The 18,932-nt window shown below is 39.4% G+C and overlaps 2 protein-coding genes across 2 annotated transcripts in view; both read left to right on the plus strand.

Moving 5' to 3' along the window:
* Nucleotides 1-7,073, plus strand: part of nup93 (nucleoporin 93) — a 35,608-nt gene extending 28,535 nt beyond the window's left edge. The window contains exons 13-22 of the mRNA XM_083973268.1: nt 1,499-1,690; nt 1,791-1,917; nt 2,859-2,931; nt 3,142-3,186; nt 4,554-4,670; nt 4,807-4,925; nt 5,104-5,221; nt 5,553-5,636; nt 5,943-6,071; nt 6,754-7,073. Of these exons, the coding sequence (XP_083829394.1) occupies nt 1,499-1,690; nt 1,791-1,917; nt 2,859-2,931; nt 3,142-3,186; nt 4,554-4,670; nt 4,807-4,925; nt 5,104-5,221; nt 5,553-5,636; nt 5,943-6,071; nt 6,754-6,864 (1,115 nt within the window). The 3' untranslated portion in view covers nt 6,865-7,073. The remainder of the gene's footprint in view (nt 1-1,498; nt 1,691-1,790; nt 1,918-2,858; nt 2,932-3,141; nt 3,187-4,553; nt 4,671-4,806; nt 4,926-5,103; nt 5,222-5,552; nt 5,637-5,942; nt 6,072-6,753) is intronic.
* A 4,239-nt stretch (nt 7,074-11,312) lies between these two features.
* Nucleotides 11,313-18,090, plus strand: zpd (zona pellucida glycoprotein d; the record flags this gene model as incomplete). The annotated part of the gene is made up of 10 exons (XM_083974357.1): nt 11,313-11,324; nt 11,519-11,573; nt 11,668-11,775; nt 12,445-12,653; nt 13,448-13,605; nt 14,597-14,711; nt 15,833-15,960; nt 16,072-16,255; nt 17,743-17,848; nt 17,969-18,090. The coding sequence occupies 10 exons, from the start codon at nt 11,313-11,315 to the stop codon at nt 18,088-18,090; spliced, it is 1,197 nt and encodes a 398-aa protein (XP_083830483.1).
* Nucleotides 18,091-18,932: the final 842 nt, after the last annotated feature.

Here is an 18,932-nt window from a genome sequence, read left to right on the forward strand (position 1 = left end):
CATATTTTGTTCTTCTTTCTCATTTCTGGTTTCTGTGCGCTCCGCCGCCGCCTCGACTCCCCCTCACTCCCACACTCTTATCTCTCCTTCTTTGCTGTTTTTCCCTCTCTCTCCCTCTCTCCTCTCCTCCTCTTCTCCTTCTTCTCTCACACGCTCTCGTTTTTTTGAACTAAAAGCGCTGTGAGTCTGAGATAAGGCTATAAAATGGCTGACATGGTCCACCCTGTTCTGCTACCCCAAAGTTTCAGCCGGCGAGAGGATTAAGGATTTATAATTAAAAAGTAAACTTGATGACTAAGTACCTGCGCTGGACAAAAAAAAAAAAAAATGTTTTTCCAAATAGTTTGCGCTCGCATCTTAGCTGCCGTACTGTAGTTAGAAACTTCTCAGAATTCGCCGCCGCGGTTCGTCTTGACCTGCAGAGTTAAACTGAGAGAGGAGTCGTCGTTATTAGACATGAAATGAATTCAGTGACATTAGACAGGAGCCGGGGCAAGGTCGTCGTGACATCGCACTGCCTTTTTCCTTCCCGCAGCATATTGATAAAACCTGGTTACATCAGTCGGAAAAGGTTCAAATAGATTCAAGGATGAACTGATGAGGATGTCAAAGGTCAAAGATGAAGGTCACTGTGACTTCACAGAAACTCATTTTAGTCCAATAATAATAGGATGAAATGGATCTTATCTAACTCCCTCAGGGACGCTAATGTTAGATTCTCACCTTGACACTGTAGATTATATAGAACAATGAGCTTCACAAAGTCAAATCAAATCAATTTTTATTTATATATCCATATATTACAGATGAAAAAATAAAATTAATACCTTTAATTACATTTATTCAAGGTCTTTCTTCATGTAAAAGTCTAATTTTTGAACAGAGACTCAATGAGCTGATCAAACAGAGACCGAACCAAAGCTGTGAACATAAAACTGATCATTTGAACATTTTATTGAGCTGAGATTTGGTATTTTATGACTTTTATGGTTGAAACTGGACGGTTTGTGCATTAAGAAGAAGAAACGCTGATTTGTCAGATGGCTGATACAGAAAATGAGTTTCATTTTGTTTTCTATTTCCATTTCTCATGTGAAATTGCACAGGGTTTTGTTTAGTTAATTAAAAGCAAAGTATTGATTTATTACATTTGGATGATGCACTCAACTGTTTGCATATGAAACATCTGGACTGCAGCTCGTTACCTGGAGAAAAACATGGGAGATGAGAAAACAAGATAAACTATAGATCGCACGTTTCATTTCAAATATGTTTTCTTTCATTTTCTTCTTGTAAGAATATTGATCAAACATTATTTAGTGTCTTAATTCATAGTTTGCATCTGTTAATTTACTTTGAATGGTTAAATTTAAAGTGGTTGTTAAAAGACTTCACAATTTTATTACATTTTAAACTACAGGCGTGATCACGTTGAACATGTTGGAAGTAACACAGCTGTTTTCTTTCTTTCTGTCTCGTCTCTCCCTCCGTCCATCAGGAGAGTCCCACTTCTCGGCGAGCCAGCAGCCCTTCCTCTACTTCCAGGTGTTGTTCCTGACAGCTCAGTTTGAGGCGGCGCTCGCCTTCCTGTTCCGCGTCGAGAGGCTGCGGAGTCACGCCGTGCACATGGCGCTGGTGCTGTACGAGCTGCGGCTGCTGCTCAAGTCGTCCGGTCAGAGCGCTCAGCTGCGTGAGTGTCAATCAACCGCCTTGGAAAAAAAAACATCTCGGTTAAAAGATGGAAAAAAAACACAGTGTTCACTTGGTGTGTGTTTTGTGTGTGTGTGCAGTGAGCCAGGAGCCCGGGGACCCTCCCATGGTACGTCGGCTCAACTTTATCCGCCTGCTCATGCTCTACACTCGCAAGTTTGAGTCCACTGATCCACGGGAAGCCCTGCAGTACTTCTACTTCTTACGGTAAATAATCCTACACTCCTTCACTCCCTCTTTTCTCTCACAGGCTTTAGCAGTGCAAATGTTTTATTTTTTGACTAATCTTGTAAATTCTTTTAACTAATCTTAAAAAATCTATTGTTTTTTGTTTTTTGTCTATGATTAATGTGTTGAAACTTTATGTGCTGCTGCCATTCTTGGCCAGGTTTCTCTTGCAAAAGATGTCTCGATGGGACAAACCTGGTTATAAATAATAAAGGTTATAATAATAAAAAGAACATCCTTTTTCTTATTTTTCAAATGGAGAGGCAAGAATGTGATGGACGCTATCTTATCTATCAGCCGTATTAAATTTGACTTTTGCTTGCATTAATTGACAATGTACGGAAGTGTATTGCATTCACTTGAGTAATTTATTTTTTTTGGTTTGTTTTTCAAGGTAATTATTTCTTTTGTTTCGTGGTAGTCTTTTTCTGACTTAACGAGACTTAACGAGAAGCTCCCACCTGCAAGTTTAACGTTTAACCATTGCAGTCAAGCCAAATACATCCACGAGTCAAGCCTCCACTTCATCATGGATCATCTTAGATCCATGTCGAGATAAATGCATGGATACTGTATGCTCCACAAAAAATACAGTCGAGCTACAGTATCAACGGCATTGTAGATTTTCAAAAGGAAAACTCCACTCATTTTACTCATTTTTCACTGTGTTCCCAGTAAATTCTGATTTATATTTAAAGGAAACTACCTGCTATTACAGAACACCACCTCAGAGAGTGTCACTGTAGCACCTTTATTTTGAAATCAGTCTTTATGTTACTTGCAGGTGGGAGCTTCTCACAGGATTTTGAAATCCATGAAAAAAAAAACAAAAATTTGTCAGAAAAACAGAAAAATATTGAATGCAATACACTTCCATAATAATGAGTTAAATTCCTGTTTTGTAATGTGTCTCTCTGCAGCAACGAGAAGGACAGCCAGGGAGAAAACATGTTCATGCGATGTGTCAGCGAGCTCGTTATTGAGAGTCGAGAGGTGAGTGACCCACGTTTTAACACAGCAAGGACCAAGAATAGAGCCTCATTTCTTTTTTTTATAAATGTCAGAGCAGCATCCCTGTGTTATTAGCTTTATTGTAAATTAGTATATTAAACTTGATAAATTGAGGTTTTTATTATTCGCCAACTGTTTTTTCTCTGGTGTCACAGTCGTAAATGATGTGGTTGTTTTGCTTCTGGTTTACAGTTCGACATGCTGTTGGGGAGATTAGAGAAGGACGGCAGCAGGAAGGTAGGAAGACGACTCCTGTGGTTTTAATATTTATTTTGCATTTTGCTTCTCACCTGCTTCACATTTTCTCCTCGCACTCTTTGCTCTATTTGACGATTTCAGTTCGGACGTGGTCAGAAAATCTTCCCGTTGTTCAAGCTGCCTCCAGCATGATTCGATAATTCCTCATTTAACAGATTTTCACAAAACTTAAATCGTAGCTTTTAGTTTCTTGACTTTTCTCACAGTTTTTTTTAGCTTCACTCAGCAAAATCTGACAATTGAAGGTTTTTATTTTCGCTTCACTGCATGTTTTCATCCCACCCATGGAGACTACTCTACATTGCATTACTACATTAACTCCACAGCTAATGGGATATTACATTATGATTGCAGTGGTGTTTCATGTTGCTCTACATACAGTAAGTTAGATATTGGACGGATTATTACGTATATCTAACATTATAAAACTGTAAGATGGTGATTAAACAAAAGACCACAGATGGTGCCTTCCTTACAAGACACATGCAGTAGATAAAATCTCTCTGAAAGACTAATTTACTGATCATGTTGTTTAGAAATCAGGTTTAATTTTGCTTTAATGTGGCTTTAAATTAAAGGCAAACCAGAGCTCAGTTGTGGTCGGAAACGGTGATTAGAAAAAACGCAGTGATTCGGCTGAAACACAGACAGGAAGTTGTTACAGTGCGAGTTTGAAAATGATATTTTAAAGTGCAGATGTGCAGTCTGATTTTTGCTCATGAATTTTAGTTTTTATATCCATCTAATAACTTCAGATTCAGATTCAGTGTGCATAAAAGAAACACAAGTTAAAATCACAGTTTAACATCAAACAAACAACACAGATAAATACAGATTAAGACATTAAAAAGTTTTCATAGTGAACTTCAAACTGTGTTCGCCATGATGAGCTTCATGTTGGATAGCTGTTGTGCCTCCATTATTTCTCCTTTCTGGTCTTTACTGCAAAATAACCTCCATAAAGAGCGAGTTAGGGAGCTTGCAAAGGTTTTGATTAGTTAAACTTTAAGTCTCTCTGGTGCATTTACTGTACGTCAGATAAGATTTAGCAGTTTTTCAGTGGATGATACTTTGAATTAAACCTCAAATAACCAAAAGAAAAGCTGTTAAATCGCCGCTAGGTGGCCGCTGAAGTGTTACAGTGCAAAACGAAGCGCAAGCATGCATTACTGCTGCTAAAAAAAAAAATGTTTAAACGCTTTCTTTAACATGAACCCATTAACACAGGCTTTAGTTTCTATCAGAACAGTTCTCCTGCTCCGCTGTGGCGCCCGCCGTCAGAAGTGGAGCAGTATCCTCTGTGGTATTCTCAGCCTCACTCTGATCTTCCTCCCTCGTCTCTTTAGCCCGGAGTCATAGATAAGTTTGCCGGGGACACCAGAGCGATCATCAGTAAAGTGGCTCTGGAGGCCGAGAACAAGGGCTTGTTTGAGGAGGCAGTCCGACTCTACGAGTTGGCCAAGGTGAGCGAGTGAGCGAGCAGCAGACTGGTCCGTGGCGATCGCTGCAAGAAAACGCTGTTAAATCTGCCCAGTTTTTACATTTCCACTCATTTCTTCTCAACTTTTTTTATCATTATGTATTTATTTTTGATCACAGAACCCAGATAAAGTGTTGGAGCTGATGAACCGACTGCTGAGTCCAGTCATCGCCCAGGTCAGCGCTCCTCAGTCCAACAAGGAGAGGCTAAAAAACACAGCAGTGGCCATCGCTGAGAGGTACGAACACACACACACACGCTGCAGAAATTATCTAAATGTAATCAACAGCATTGTGTAAATCAACCAAAGCTCCCTGAGAAACATCCCAGACATCGACTGGTTGTTGGTTTTATGACCTCAGATGTAAAAAATAAATGAATAAATCTAATTTAATTTATCCTCTTTTCTGCTGCAGGAATCGTTCTCAGGGCGTCGCAGGAGAGAAATCGGTCGACAGCACGTTCTACCTGCTCTTGGATCTGATGACGTTCTTCGACGAATACCACGCCGGTCACGTGGACAGAGCCTACGATGTGAGTACAGACCTGTTGTACTGATAACAACATATCAGACCTGTTGTTATTAATGATAATAATAAAAAGAAGAAGATCAAATTAAGCAGTTTTTCATTGGATGATACTTACTTAAATCTCAAATGTCCAAAAAAAAGCTGTTAAATCTCTTCTGTTTGTGGAGGGAAGCTCCGCTAGGTGGCCGTTGAAGTGTCAAAGTGCAGAACGAAGCACATGCATGCATTATTTCTGCTAAATAAAAAAAGAAAACACTTTAACAATTCACACATAATAAGATGTCAGCTTCTCTGTTAATCTTTGTCCGTCTGTGTTTCTTCTTCGTCTTCTGCAGGTGATGGAGCGTTTGAAGCTCCTCCCTCTCAGCCAGGACAGCGTGGAGGAGAGAGTGGCTGCGTTCAGGAACTTCAGTGACGAGGTGAGGAGATTGGTTTATGAACGTGTGCTCAGACTTTAACACCATTTTGTATATTTTTATAGAAATTTCAAGTCTAAATCATAACATAATATCTCCTCTTATACAGTCGCACATTCACACAGAGATCAAAGAAAGTGTATAATGACAATAGGCACAGTAATAATGATAATAACAGAATATAAATGAACCAAAATCATTCATTAGATTAAAAAAGAATAGTAAAGTAATAAAATAAATTAAAATTACATCAAATAAATAAGATAAAACAGAATAAAAGGCTCTAATCTTCTCCTCCTGTGTGTTCAGGTGCGGCACAACCTGTCCGAGGTGCTGCTCGCCACCATGAACATCCTGTTCACCCAGTACAAGCGCCTGAAGGGGGCGACAGCGGGAACACCGGGACGACCACATAGGACCATCGAGGACAGAGACATGGTGAGAAACCAGGAGTCTGATTGATGTTTTAGATAGAATAAATGGTGTTTCAAGGTATGTTTATCGTCCCTGAGGGGGCAGTTTGTGGTGCAACCAGCAGCAGAAAACAATGGAAATACACAACAATGACATGAGACAATGAGCAATTAAAAAAGTACAATAGAGAATAACAATAAATAGTAAAAACAGAAAGAGGTAAAAGTGGTTTAGTGCATTATAATGACAAAAAATGCTCTAAAAACTAACTGATATATGAGTTAATGTATGTCAGATGATGTTTATTTCAACATGAAGACATAAAAATGTTACTTTCCAGACCCCCCTCGGTGTCAAACATAAGAAGGCAAAAGTTTTTCACTAAGTGGGACGTTTTAAAACAGAAAAATAAAGTGGTTATCCTCCAGAAAATGTATAAATGTGACACTATTTCTTTATAATTGTTACTCACGGGGCCTGATAAGAAAAAAAAAAGAAAAAAAACAATGACATCATGCCTCATTTATAATTAACAGTATTTGTTAATTTATAAAGTGTTTGGTTTTTCTGTGTTTTCTAAAGAGGAAACCAAGTTGTGTGGTTTGTTCTTATTTCTAAATGAGAAATCGTTACTAGATAATTATATTTTACTTTTAGCAGCTGTATAATGATTCAGTTTCCTTCTTCTTTTTCTTCTTTCAAACAGCAACTGCGCAGCCAGGCCAGAGCCCTGATCACCTTCGCCGGGATGATTCCCTACAACATGGCCGGCGACACCAACGCCAGACTGGTGCAGATGGAGCTACTGATGAACTGAGACACAATGACACATCAACACAAACAGACACATACACACTCATACACACACACACACACTCATATACACACACACACACTCATTCGCCTGCCATTTTGTTTTGTATAGGCCGCTAAGTTCATCAGTGTTTTAACAGATGCATCTTTATATCGCCCGTTCCCGTCGTCAGTCAGTCCCCTGTTTGTTTCTTTGTTTTTGCTTCTGTTGTTTTTCCCATTTTGTTGTTTCATATTTGTATCTTTTGATGATTTGGAATAAAAAAAATAATAAGTTTATGTTTTTAAGTTGCCTTTTTATTTGAATGCACCATCATTTTTCTTTTTAATTTCCTTTATTCATTCATTATTTTACCTCCATGTTTTTTTTTACCATTATAATTGAGCTGAACAGTCTTTTTTTTTAATTGGACCCAGTTTGATAACAGTTCCCATGCTTCATATGTGTTTTCCCTAGTTCAGTTCATTTCACTTTATAGTTATTTTTATACTCTGGGTTTAGATTTAATGCATCTGAGGCCTGTTGTAGAGTAACTGATGTCTACCACGACATCTCATACACTGCAAAAACTCAAAGTCTTACCAAGAATATTTGTCTTATTTCTAGTCAAAATGTTATTTCTAGCCAAAACAAATCAAATTATGCTCAAAATAAGACTCGTCACCCAAAAATTAGGTTGTTTTCAGACACTTTTTACTTCTCTTAAGCATATTTTCACTTAAAATAAGTAGAAAAATCTGATAGTGGAACAAGTTTTTCTTTCTTATTACAAGCACAAAAAACTTGCTTTCACTGGCAGATTTTTCTACTTATTTTAAGTGAAAATTTGTTTGAAACAAGTGAAAATGATCTAAAAACAAGTTCATTTTTAGGTGATATGTCTTATTTTAAGTGGAAAGAGATTAGTTTTGACTAGAAATTATACATTTTGACAAGAAATAAGACAAATATTCTTGTCTTGTTGTGCTCTTTTTGCAGTGTAACAAGGTGATAAGTGTTGATAGACATGTTCGCACCTTCTTCCTGTGTGTGTTCAGGGTTTGTTAGGTTGTAGAGAAGACACACTGTCCTCCGCAAGAGTCTTAAATTGTGTCATTTACTCTATTGTTTACTGTCGAGATTAAACGACAGGTGGTGGAGTAAAGTCAACAAATCCATCATAATTTATTATTCAAACAAGAACCAGAGCTGAAATGATACAAGTAGAGCAGGAAGAGTCACCTTGGATTCATGTTGGATTTTTACTAAAACGACACAAATTCACCAGAATTAAACCACTTTTTTTAGTGTAATTTAAAAAAAGAAGCTGCAGATAAGAGACAAATTAGAGCTTTTATCTATTGTAAACATGTCCTGCTTCCCTCTGGTTTAACAAAAGCCGTCTCATTTGTCCACAGGCTGTACAGCACAGTACAGTACAGTAGAGTAGAGTACAGTATCTGTGACATGTCTGTTACCCTGGCAGATGGTTGTTTGGCTTGAAGTCCAACACAGGACTGGAGGGATATTTCTGTCTCTGCACCAGAGGGGGGATTTCTGCAGAAAATACCTCTTCTTAGTCTGGCACATTAGCAACAAAAAAAAAAGAGGAAAAAGAATTTTGCAATGTCGCATTCATCAATTTAACCCAATTGGCAAACATAGTCCCACAGTTTTAATGCTACAAAGCTCTCGCCCATGCTTTTATTTTGAAGGAACCTCAATATTTGATTCAGAAACGTGATTTAAACCTCGTTAAACTTCCCAGAAAGAACCATTTCGCTCAGGAAAAAGAGCCAACCGAGCACCTCTTGAGTGCATCTGTACTGTATGACTTAAGAGAAACGATCGGCCCCTACTCTCACTCTCACTCTCTTCTGCTGCTGCTGCTGCTGAGTTTTTTCTGTGGCCCACACTCAGTGTCCTTCAGTCTGGCCTCGGAGAACACAGATGGAGGCTCATTCTGTCTTGGCTGCTCCACATAATAACTGTGTGGAGATGCTGCAGTTCATCCACGGCCACAGACACAGAGCTCAGCCAACTACGATGAGATCCACGCTGTTGTACTCCAGACCTACATAAGACACTGACACTTTATAAAGGAACAAAAGTCCTAACAATTCACCCTTTTTTTAAGTATAATTCCTTTTACTGTGTCTTTTATTATACAATCTTCCTCCTCCTGTGTGTGTTGTGTTGTGTTGTGTGTGTGTGTCCTAATTCCTCCTACAGCAGAAGACCTGTGTCTCAGGTGTGTGTGCTGCAGCTGGTGTTGTGAATCAGGCCGATGAAAAACACCTCCAATAACCCGGCTATTTCACAACACCAGGGTGGCACCGCACCACTGACGACGACACAACGACACCGAGGACGAGTCACAACCAACGACAACGTGACGCTGGTGCTGAGAAAAACTAAAAAACATGAGCTCGGTCAGTGACCTGCAGATACGGACACAGATGCTGATGTTTCAGGTCTTAACTTAGTTGTTTTTCTGTTTTTCTGTGGAACATGGATGTAGTTTTGTCAGTTTCAGTGTTTTTTTCCATCTCATCAAAGCAACCACATCTGTTTTCTCCCCATTTTATTTATTGGACACTTATACACATACATAAACATACACATACATATAGACATATACAGATATTCTAAACCACTCACAACACCCTGTAAAGCTCTGTAAAATCCTTTTTTTTTATCTCTTTGGTCTGTTAATAAACAATATTACCAGTGTTTCTGCTGCAGACTTGTTCTTTTGTTTCAGTTTCTCATATCTTCACTGTGGGTTTTATTTATGCATGATAATGAGATCTGAACTTTGCCAACACTATATATTTAAAAAAAAAAAAAAAAAAGCATCCATAGAAAATCTTCAATCCTTTGCTTCAGTTTCTATTTGGACCAATAAAAAAAAAGCTTCAAGTCTGAATAACTTTCCATAGGAATTCATTAGATCTAGTGGCATGATAAAAATTAAGAGTAAAGTTAATTGAGTCTATAAATTATCCCATTATTATGTTTGTTTTTTACTACAATTGCATTTTTAATGTAACTTTATTATCATTTTTGCAGATAGGCCTATATAAAGACAATGAATCTAATCTAGCATCTAACCAGATGGGCAAAAGTCCAGGTTAAAATCAGAAACTACAACATAAATGATACTATCCCGTAATATGTACAGAGACAGAGAGTTACAATATGCAGAAATTATATATTTTATATAAATATATGTGCATCTATGTGTAGAGTGCTGATGTTATGTTAAATGTCACACTTGGTTAAAACAGTAACCTTATTTTGATATGAAAAGTGTGGATGTGAAAGTCTGAATAGTTCAAGTAACATTACATGAAGAGGAATAAAGGCTTGAGCTAGTTGGATATTAATCTATGGATACTATTTTAACCCTTTATCATCATCAGAGGAGGAGGAGATGGGTTGATTATTATTATTAATAATAATATAATCCCTCAGGCTGTGTGATCTACCACCAGACCTGCTGTAAACCTGCCTCGTCACTCATCCTGGTTCCTCCTTCACCACCAACTCCTTCTGGCCCAGACTTAACTCGGCCCAACGGAGGCAGATGGTCTGGACCCAGAGGGGGGGGGTCTCTGCCTGGTGGACTCTCAAAATATGGACTGAGCCTCCGGGTGAGATGAGTTGGCTCTGCAGGAAGTACAGTGACCCAGTTATGGTGTTCCCTGTGGACACTGTAATATCTCATCATCATATCTGTTGGCTCAGAAAAAATATCATTTCTTTTGATTTTATACCCAAATGTTTCCCTGTCTGTTCAGGTTTTTTTTCAAATATGGATCTAAATGAAGTAATCTGTTAGATTACCAACGATTTTAAGCATTGATTATTGAGTGATTGACATTTTATTTTCATTGTCTTGAATGATGAGCTGAACTCGCCTGAACTTTGCCTTTGTGTTGACAACAGTGACACCTAGTGGTCGGGGTTGATTTGAAGTGTAGAGAAGGTGGATAAAGCAAAGTAAATGTTTTTACGTTATTGTTACGAAGGCTGCGCTTATTTTTTACTGATTATTAATCGATATAAGATGATAAACTGTAAGAACAGAGAAAATATGCATCACAAAGGTGACGTCAAGTTAATCATTCCCGGGTTTACAGTTTCAATAATAGCCTTTTTTTTTTTCTTTTTTTTTTTTTTTTTTAGTAATTAGTTTTTCATGGATTACTAATTTTCAGAAGAGTCAATGCTGAATAAAAAAAACCTATAACCATTAATAAAGGATTGATTGTCACAGTCACGAGCGAGCACGAGCGCCCAGCACGAGCACAGCCAACAGGTGTGTTCAATTAGGAACTCAGGTGCAGCTGAAAAACGACGGTAACAGAGAGGACGTCCAGTTTAACTGCAACCCCTTTAAAAACAATCTATATATTTGAAATAAATATATAAGCTATAGGCTATAATATCACTATAAAGTCAGAGCGATGCTCCTGAAGGTGAGAGACGAAAGGTTTTAAAATAATAAATAAATGTTTTCCAGAGAAAATTAAGCTTGATGTTTGTTTGTTTGTTTGTTTGTTTGTTTGTTTGTTTGTTTAGCTCAGATGTATCAGTGAATATTTCAATGTAGGCAGTAAATAAATAATTTAACATCTTATCGTATTTCATTTTATTCTGTTCTGTTGATCAGCTGAGCGTGCTTCTCCTCGTGCTTCTCTTTGGTCTCACGCGCTATAGAGTGAAGGGTAAGCTGGCTGAGTTTTGCTTTTAGAAACTTTGTCATGTTATATTACATAATGTTATGATATTATAAGTGTCGTTTCTTTGCTGTTTCCGCAGGAACCTGCAGCGTGGAGCATTGCACTGACTCCAGTCGATGCGTCCTGTCCAGAGACCAACGACGCTGTAAATGCACCACGGGATTTTATTCAGACCGGTGTGACAGAAGTAGGTCAAAGTATTTTATTATCATCAGTTCACTTTTGGTTTATTTTTTCACTAAATGTCCTTTAATTCCTTTATAAAACAAGTTAAGGCTGGTTTCATAAAATCTATTATAACATAAGGTTCAATCAATTAGAAGTTATTGATTGAATAGATGCAAAGGCTTTCCCTTTTTATAAAACCTGACAAAGCCAATTTCTGTTTCTTTTAAAGCTTGCTCTGTTCCATATATGGCCAAAAGATGACACGAGTACAAATACATGCAGAAATAAATTAATAAGAATAGTATTAAAACAAAAATGGCTTTTTTTTCAATACCAAAATGAATTTATTTTGCATTAATTTAGGTATTTAATACAGAAAACACTGAGTGATGAGAATTTGGCAGTACACATTGCAAACCAAATGTCTTTATGATGTCATCGAATGGCTGTCATTCCTTAATTTCCATTTCAGGGACTGTCTGTACTGCATTTTTATTATGTTTTTAGATGTTAGATTTACTATTATAACACTCAAGAATCAAGTTTCTGTCGCTTCTGTTCTGTTCTGTTGCTGGCTTTTTATGACGAGGACAGCAAAGTAAGAATTTCATTGCCAGGAAAACTCACCTTTCCACTGTGCAAATGACAATAAACACTTTGACTTGACTTGACTTATCGACTTTTGCAGACGCACAGATCAAAGTGATGTGTGGCAGAGACTACATCTCCATCAGAGCGGTGGAGGATTTCTTCCAGTATCACAACGTGCCGCTGGAGTCGCTGCACCTGCCCAACAAGTCGTGTGGAGCTGAGAGGGAAGTGTTTGACGGAGTGCCGTTCTATGTATCCAGGATAAACAAAGACAGATATGAGACGTGTGGAGGGAAGCCGCTAGAGGTAGGAAGCAGCACAACGTCGTAAATGTTAAGGGGATAGTTCAACATTTTGGCAAATTGGCCCATTGCCATAGTCATAGCAGTAGGTTTGTTACCTTTAATTGTCGGTGCAAGCTGTTTTTAGAACGGCGGAGCAGAGCCGCGAGCTGCTCAGAGCTACGCTACGGAGGCTAATGGGATTTCTTGGTTTCCCTCATCAAACTCATCAAATACACAATCCTACAACTCCAAAACACTCTGGTGGACAAGTTGTGACCTGCACACTCACCACGCTATGAGATAATAACACATCGTTACGAGACAGAGTTGTTTTAGAGGTAAATGCAGAGACTGCTTGTTGAAAAACTGCCCCGACGGGAACGTGCATCAGCTGTTTTGCATGAATTTACCTCTAAAACAACTGTCTCGTAACGTTCTGTTATCTCATAGCGTGGTGAATGTGCAGGTCACAACTTGTCCACCAGAGCGTTTTGGAGTTGTTGGATTGTGTATGTGATGAGTTTGATGAGGGAAACCAAAAAATCCCATTAGCCTCCGTAGCGTAGCTCTGAGCAGCTCGCGGCTCTGCTCCGCCGTTCTAAAAATAACTTGCACCGACAATTAAAGGTAACAAACCTACTGCTATGACTATAGGGATTATGGCAATGGGCCAATTTGCCAAAATGTTGAACTATCCCTTTAAAAAAGTATTTTCTCAGTGGTCAGTTTAGTGTAAAACAGAATATCTGAACCAGGAGAAACACAACAACAAATGTTACATATATGTTTTCTGTTTTTATTCTTCCTCTCTCACAGAAAAACATCACTCACGTCTCGTACAGTCTCAGTTTACTGTCGGACCCTCAGGTCACAGGAAACATCATCAGAGATCCCGTCGTTAAGATGGACTACACCTGTGTGTATCCGTACATCAGGAGGACCAGTCTGCCGTTCCCAGTCGTCCCGTTCTCCAGGTCAGTGAGTAGGAAACATCCTTTCTGTTCAGACACTTTTAGGATGATGGATGTCCAGATAACATTGAGAGATTATCTATTGCTTCATTGTTGAGCAGGAAGAAGTCGTTCAGTTACTCACGGGATGGTTTAAGATTGTATTTTGATCTTTTTCACTATGTATTTTGACATAATTCGGGTTTTGAATCATCATTAAATTCATCTTAGGCCTTCTATAGTAATAATAATGTAAATAGTTTATTTGTGTAGGGACTATTTGTCCTCAAACAAACTTTAGTTCACTAAATTATAAGGCCTCTGATACACTCTGTGGGTTTGTGGTTAATTCATTGTTCAAACAGTTTCATTGCATTTCCTTAATGATTTATTTTTCCAAACAAGCAGCAAACAAAAGAACAAAGAAAACAGGTTTCCAGCCACCTCTCCTGCTCTAGTTATATATACAAAACACAAAACACAAAACACATGCCCACTCAGGTGCATACATAAATAAACAAACTAACAATATAAAGAAACTATTGACTACAAAAAGAGGATATTATTAAAAAAAAAAAAAAAGAAAGTAATGTACATTCAAAACAAAAGAATAGATGACAGAAAAAACAATAAAGTGGTAAAAGGCTCCTGCTGCAAGGTGTATGGGACCACAAAGGCAGATAACATACAATAAGAGTCTTAAGAAGTAGAATAAAACAGGAAGTGACTCTTTAAGTCTGATCCTTTATTGGTTTTTAACCTAAACTTTCACAGATAAAAGCTCAGAAATAATAATGTATGTTAAACTTTAAGTGTCTTATCTTTAAAGTATCAAATCAAAACTGGGACTGAGTCAAAGGTCAAATACCAGGAGTCAGGAGGAGTAAGAGCAAGTCGATCTCTGCCACAACAGAGACTGGGTCCAGTACAGACTGTAGATGTGAGTGTGTCTGTAGTTGTCGTCACTCAGCAGTGTGTATTTTTATTTGTGTGTGTCTGTGACTCTCCTGTGCAGCGATAAAGTGATGCGTATGGACGAACTCGATGCCAAGGTCCAGATGAAGCTCTACACGGACCGGTCCTACACGACGGCCTTCAGCAGCGCCCCCACCATCGAGCTCAGAGACAAGGTCGGTAAAAAAACATTCAGCTTCTTTTATAGCAGCTCGACCAGATAGTTTTTTTTTGTTTGTTTAACTTTTATTTATATAGTGCAATATAGGGTGAGGAGTCAATCAAATAATACAGGGGTGCAACATGGATGTTTAACAAACAACAGCACAGTACAAACAAGACCCCAAATAGGTGAACAGAATGAAAAGAAGAACAAAACAAGACATAAAAAAAGGTGGACCTGGAGTACAATAGTTAGTATTAAGTAAAGAGAGAGTGAGAAAGAAAGAGAGACAAAGGGATGGATGAGAGAGAGAAAAAAGTAAAAATACCTACAACAGGGAAAATTAGTATTGAACGCATCAACATTTTTCTCAGAAAATATATTTCTAATAGAGCTATTGACAAGAAATTTTCACCAGATATACAAATAATAAATGCATACAAATAAATCCAAACGTTTATGTGCATGAATTAGGTTATGTGTAATAAAGTGAAGTGACACAGGGAATAAGTATTGAACACATGAAGAAAAGGAGGTGAGAAAAGGAATGGAAAGCCAAGAAAGCAGCTGGAGTTTGTCAGTAATTAGAAAGTAATCCTGTCTCCTATCAGTGCAAAGTCATATCAGCTGCTTTAGTCCAAGTTGACGCCTATAAAAAGGTTTCTCATCACCAAGGTGTCACACAAGAGGTTTCTCATGATGGGGGAAAGGCAAAGAGCTTCTCCAGACCTTCAGAAACTTATATCGCAGAACGTACTGATGGCATTGGTTACAGATGTGTCCGAATGCACCGTTATCCAGATGTAAAAAGAACAACATTTTACCATAAACTGGCCACGACCAGGTCCTCACAAGATTTCTGAGTCAAAAGAAAACTAAGAAGAGAAAAAGCTGAGGATCACTGACAGAGAGATTTAGAGGGACCTTGAATCAGCAGATACAGTTGTGTAAAAGAGTAAAGGAGTAATGCATTTAACCGCCGTGGCCTCTATGCATGCTCATTGATGCGTTCAATACTTATTTTCCCCACTGTAAGTAAAAATAAGTAGGTCGACCAGATGTTGATGTTGTTGAAGCTTTAAAAGATATTATATTTGTGTGTGTGTGTGTGTTTTTCTTTCTAAATGTCTGCAGGTGTACGTGGAGGTGACGGTGACGGAGCCTGCAGACTTCTTCCTGCTCCGTGTGAACGAGTGCTGGGCCACGTCGTCTCCACAGCCGAACACGACGGAGGGATCGGTTCACACTCTGCTGCTTAACGGGTTCGAATCGATCCCACACCCACACCCTCTCTCATCATCATTACGGACAGTTTGTCTCAGTTACTATGACATCTCCTTCTTCTTCTCTTTCTCCTCCATCTCTTCCTGCAGGTGTGTGAACGACCGAACCGTCTCCTTTCACAACGCGAGCGACGGACTGCCTGGACGTAACGGCGCGGGTTCGACCGTCCGCTACAGCTTCGACATGTTTCGCTTCATAGCAGAACCACACAGCCTGTATCTGCACTGCACCGTGCAGCTGTGTGAGCCGGACGACCACAAGTCCTGCACACCTGTGAGCACGCACACACACACACACACACCTCTGTTGTCACACATGGCTTGACTTCAGATACAGATATGAAGTATAGGAGTTGTTTTCTAATTCCTTATTTCACCTGCCTCACTTCCTTTTCTTTCCTGATCACCAACTGGCTCCATACCTTAGTTACCTGGCTGAGTTCACCTGGGCGCTACAAGATAATTCAACTCTTAAAGGGATAGTTCAACATTTTGGCAAATTGGCCCATTGCCATAATCCCTATAGTCATAGCAGTAGGTTCGTTACCTTTATTTGTCGGTGCAAGCTGTTTTAAGAACGGCGGAGCAGAGCCGTGAGCTGCTCAGAGCTACGCTACGGAGGCTCATGGGATTTCTTGGTTTCCCTCATCAAACTCATCAAATACACAATCCAACAACTCCAAAACGCTCTGGTGGACAAGTTGTGACCTGCACATTCACCACGCTATGAGATAATAACAGAACATTACGAGACAGAGTTGTTTTTAGGAGTAAATTCATGCAAAACCGCTGATGCTTGGAGTTGTTGGATTGTGGGAATATGATGAGTTTGATGAGGGAAACCAAGAAATCCCATTAGCCTCCTGATGAGTTCCAATCCTTGAACTTGCATGTTCGTTTGATGAAGTACACAGGAGACGTTCAATTCCAAGTTTTTCCTAAATGTATTTCTGACAGAAGCAACTAGAAAAAGAGATCGTTTTTCAGAGCTCATATTACTGACTGCACAAATGCAAGATATGATGTAATTGATGTAATATGCATTCTTCGTTGGCTGGAGCCCATACGCCATGACCTTGTGTCTGACCCCAATCTCATGCTTGGCGCCGATCAGCTGTTGATACGTAGCACCTATCAAACAAGGACACAGACAGAGAAAAGAACAGAGACACACAACCCCCCCTCCGCATTCTACGGCCTCTCTGGCGTCAGCTGACTATCATCTCTGCACTAGGTGTAACTAGGCCTGGTAATTTATCAAACAAACTCATACAGTACATACAGTCTGTGTGTGTGTAACTGCTACTTCCCCTGTCATGTTAATGGCATTCTCTCTGGGCTGTAAGAGTAAAACACAGTAATTACACCAATTATCCAAAAGTTGACTACATGCTTCATTATTAAACTGATTGACACAAGCTAAAGGCAAATGTCAATATCACAAACATTACAGCAATATATGATTCTGGGGTAAATATCACAACACTCTGAACAGCTCGCGGCTCTGCTCCGCCTTTCTAAAAATAGCTTGCACTGACAATTAAAGGTAACGAACCTACTGCTATGACTATAGGGATTATGGCAATGAGCCAGTTTGCCAAAATGTTGAACTAGCCCTTTAAGCAAACCAAATGGCTACAATGAAGATTCATCCTTTTTCGCTTTTGTTCAGTCCTCCTTATCTCGACCCCATGGTGATATTTTACTTATTTTCTTTTTTTGACGTCCTACTGAACCGTCTTGTTTTTGTTTTCTCTGCAGAACTGTAATTCGATCAGTAAGCGAGAGGCGGTGAGAGCCGACCCGGTCCAGGGCCTCCTGTCGTACGGACCCATCAGGGTCGAGGTTCCAGACCGACCTCTGTCCCGTACGATCCTCTCTCTCTCTCTCGTTGTCACATCTTCCTCCTGAGTCCTGACCCGCTGCCCCGTGGTCCGCCAGGTGTTGCTGTGACCCGTCTCACTGCACTTGTCTCTCTCTGTTTCAGACGTCCTGCTGGCCGTGGTGCTGCCCGTGGTCGGGGTCTGGACCGTGGGCTTCTTCCTCGTCATCCTCATCACCGTGGCGAAGGCCGGCAGCAGGAGGCTAAAGACGCTGGAGCACGACTGACTGACGGCAACACTTTGAATAAAACTTCAAAAAGTGTTTTATGTTGTTTTTTTGTTTTGTTTTGTTTTTAACTTTATTGCCTTTATGCACATTAACAGGCAATTAACATCACAAAGGAAAACAAATCAAAACATCTTGAGATTGGGTCCCATCTGTCACACAAATAGCACTGTAAAGGGTATTGCACATATTTCATTTGGTTCTTTATTCCAAAAAAACGGATATTTTAGATATAGATTTTAATCTCTTCCCTGATTTATGACAACCTGAAATCAATTTGTACAAGCTCAGCACACTGCACCTTTGAAGCACACAAATGTTGTTGATTCAGGTAAAGATTAGCTGTGGCTGGGACTCAAACCTGCAGCCTGACTGACTCCACACTCTCTCACACAGAGACATGTCAGCGGTCAGAGAGATAACCATGTGTCTGTCTAGTCTGTACAACGTGTACAACTATAGATAGATAAGGAGTAGAGGGAGTAATAGAGGGGCCCTATAATCAAATTTTGCTTAATAAGGCCTCATGGAGGTTTGGGCCGACGCTGCACAAATGCACACGGACGGACAGGTCGACAGCTCCTCCTACATGTCGGTGTTCAGAGAGAGACAGGTCATCATGTCCGTCTGATTAGATCGGTCTGTACAACGTGTGACTCCTGATGTTAGGGGTTGTGGGTTTCGACTCCCATGTTGATTCAGAGCAAGAAGAATGCACCATAGTAGGTTTTTGATGTGTCATAGAAAAGCACTTTATTGGATATGAGTTCAGTGGCATGCAAAACTGGTCAAAATTGCTGATAATGTGAACAGTTAAGCAAGATGAAGATGAAATTATCTCC

The sequence above is a fragment of the Trachurus trachurus genome (genome assembly GCF_905171665.1).
Source record: "Trachurus trachurus genome assembly, chromosome: 6".
NCBI lineage: Eukaryota > Metazoa > Chordata > Actinopteri > Carangiformes > Carangidae > Trachurus > Trachurus trachurus.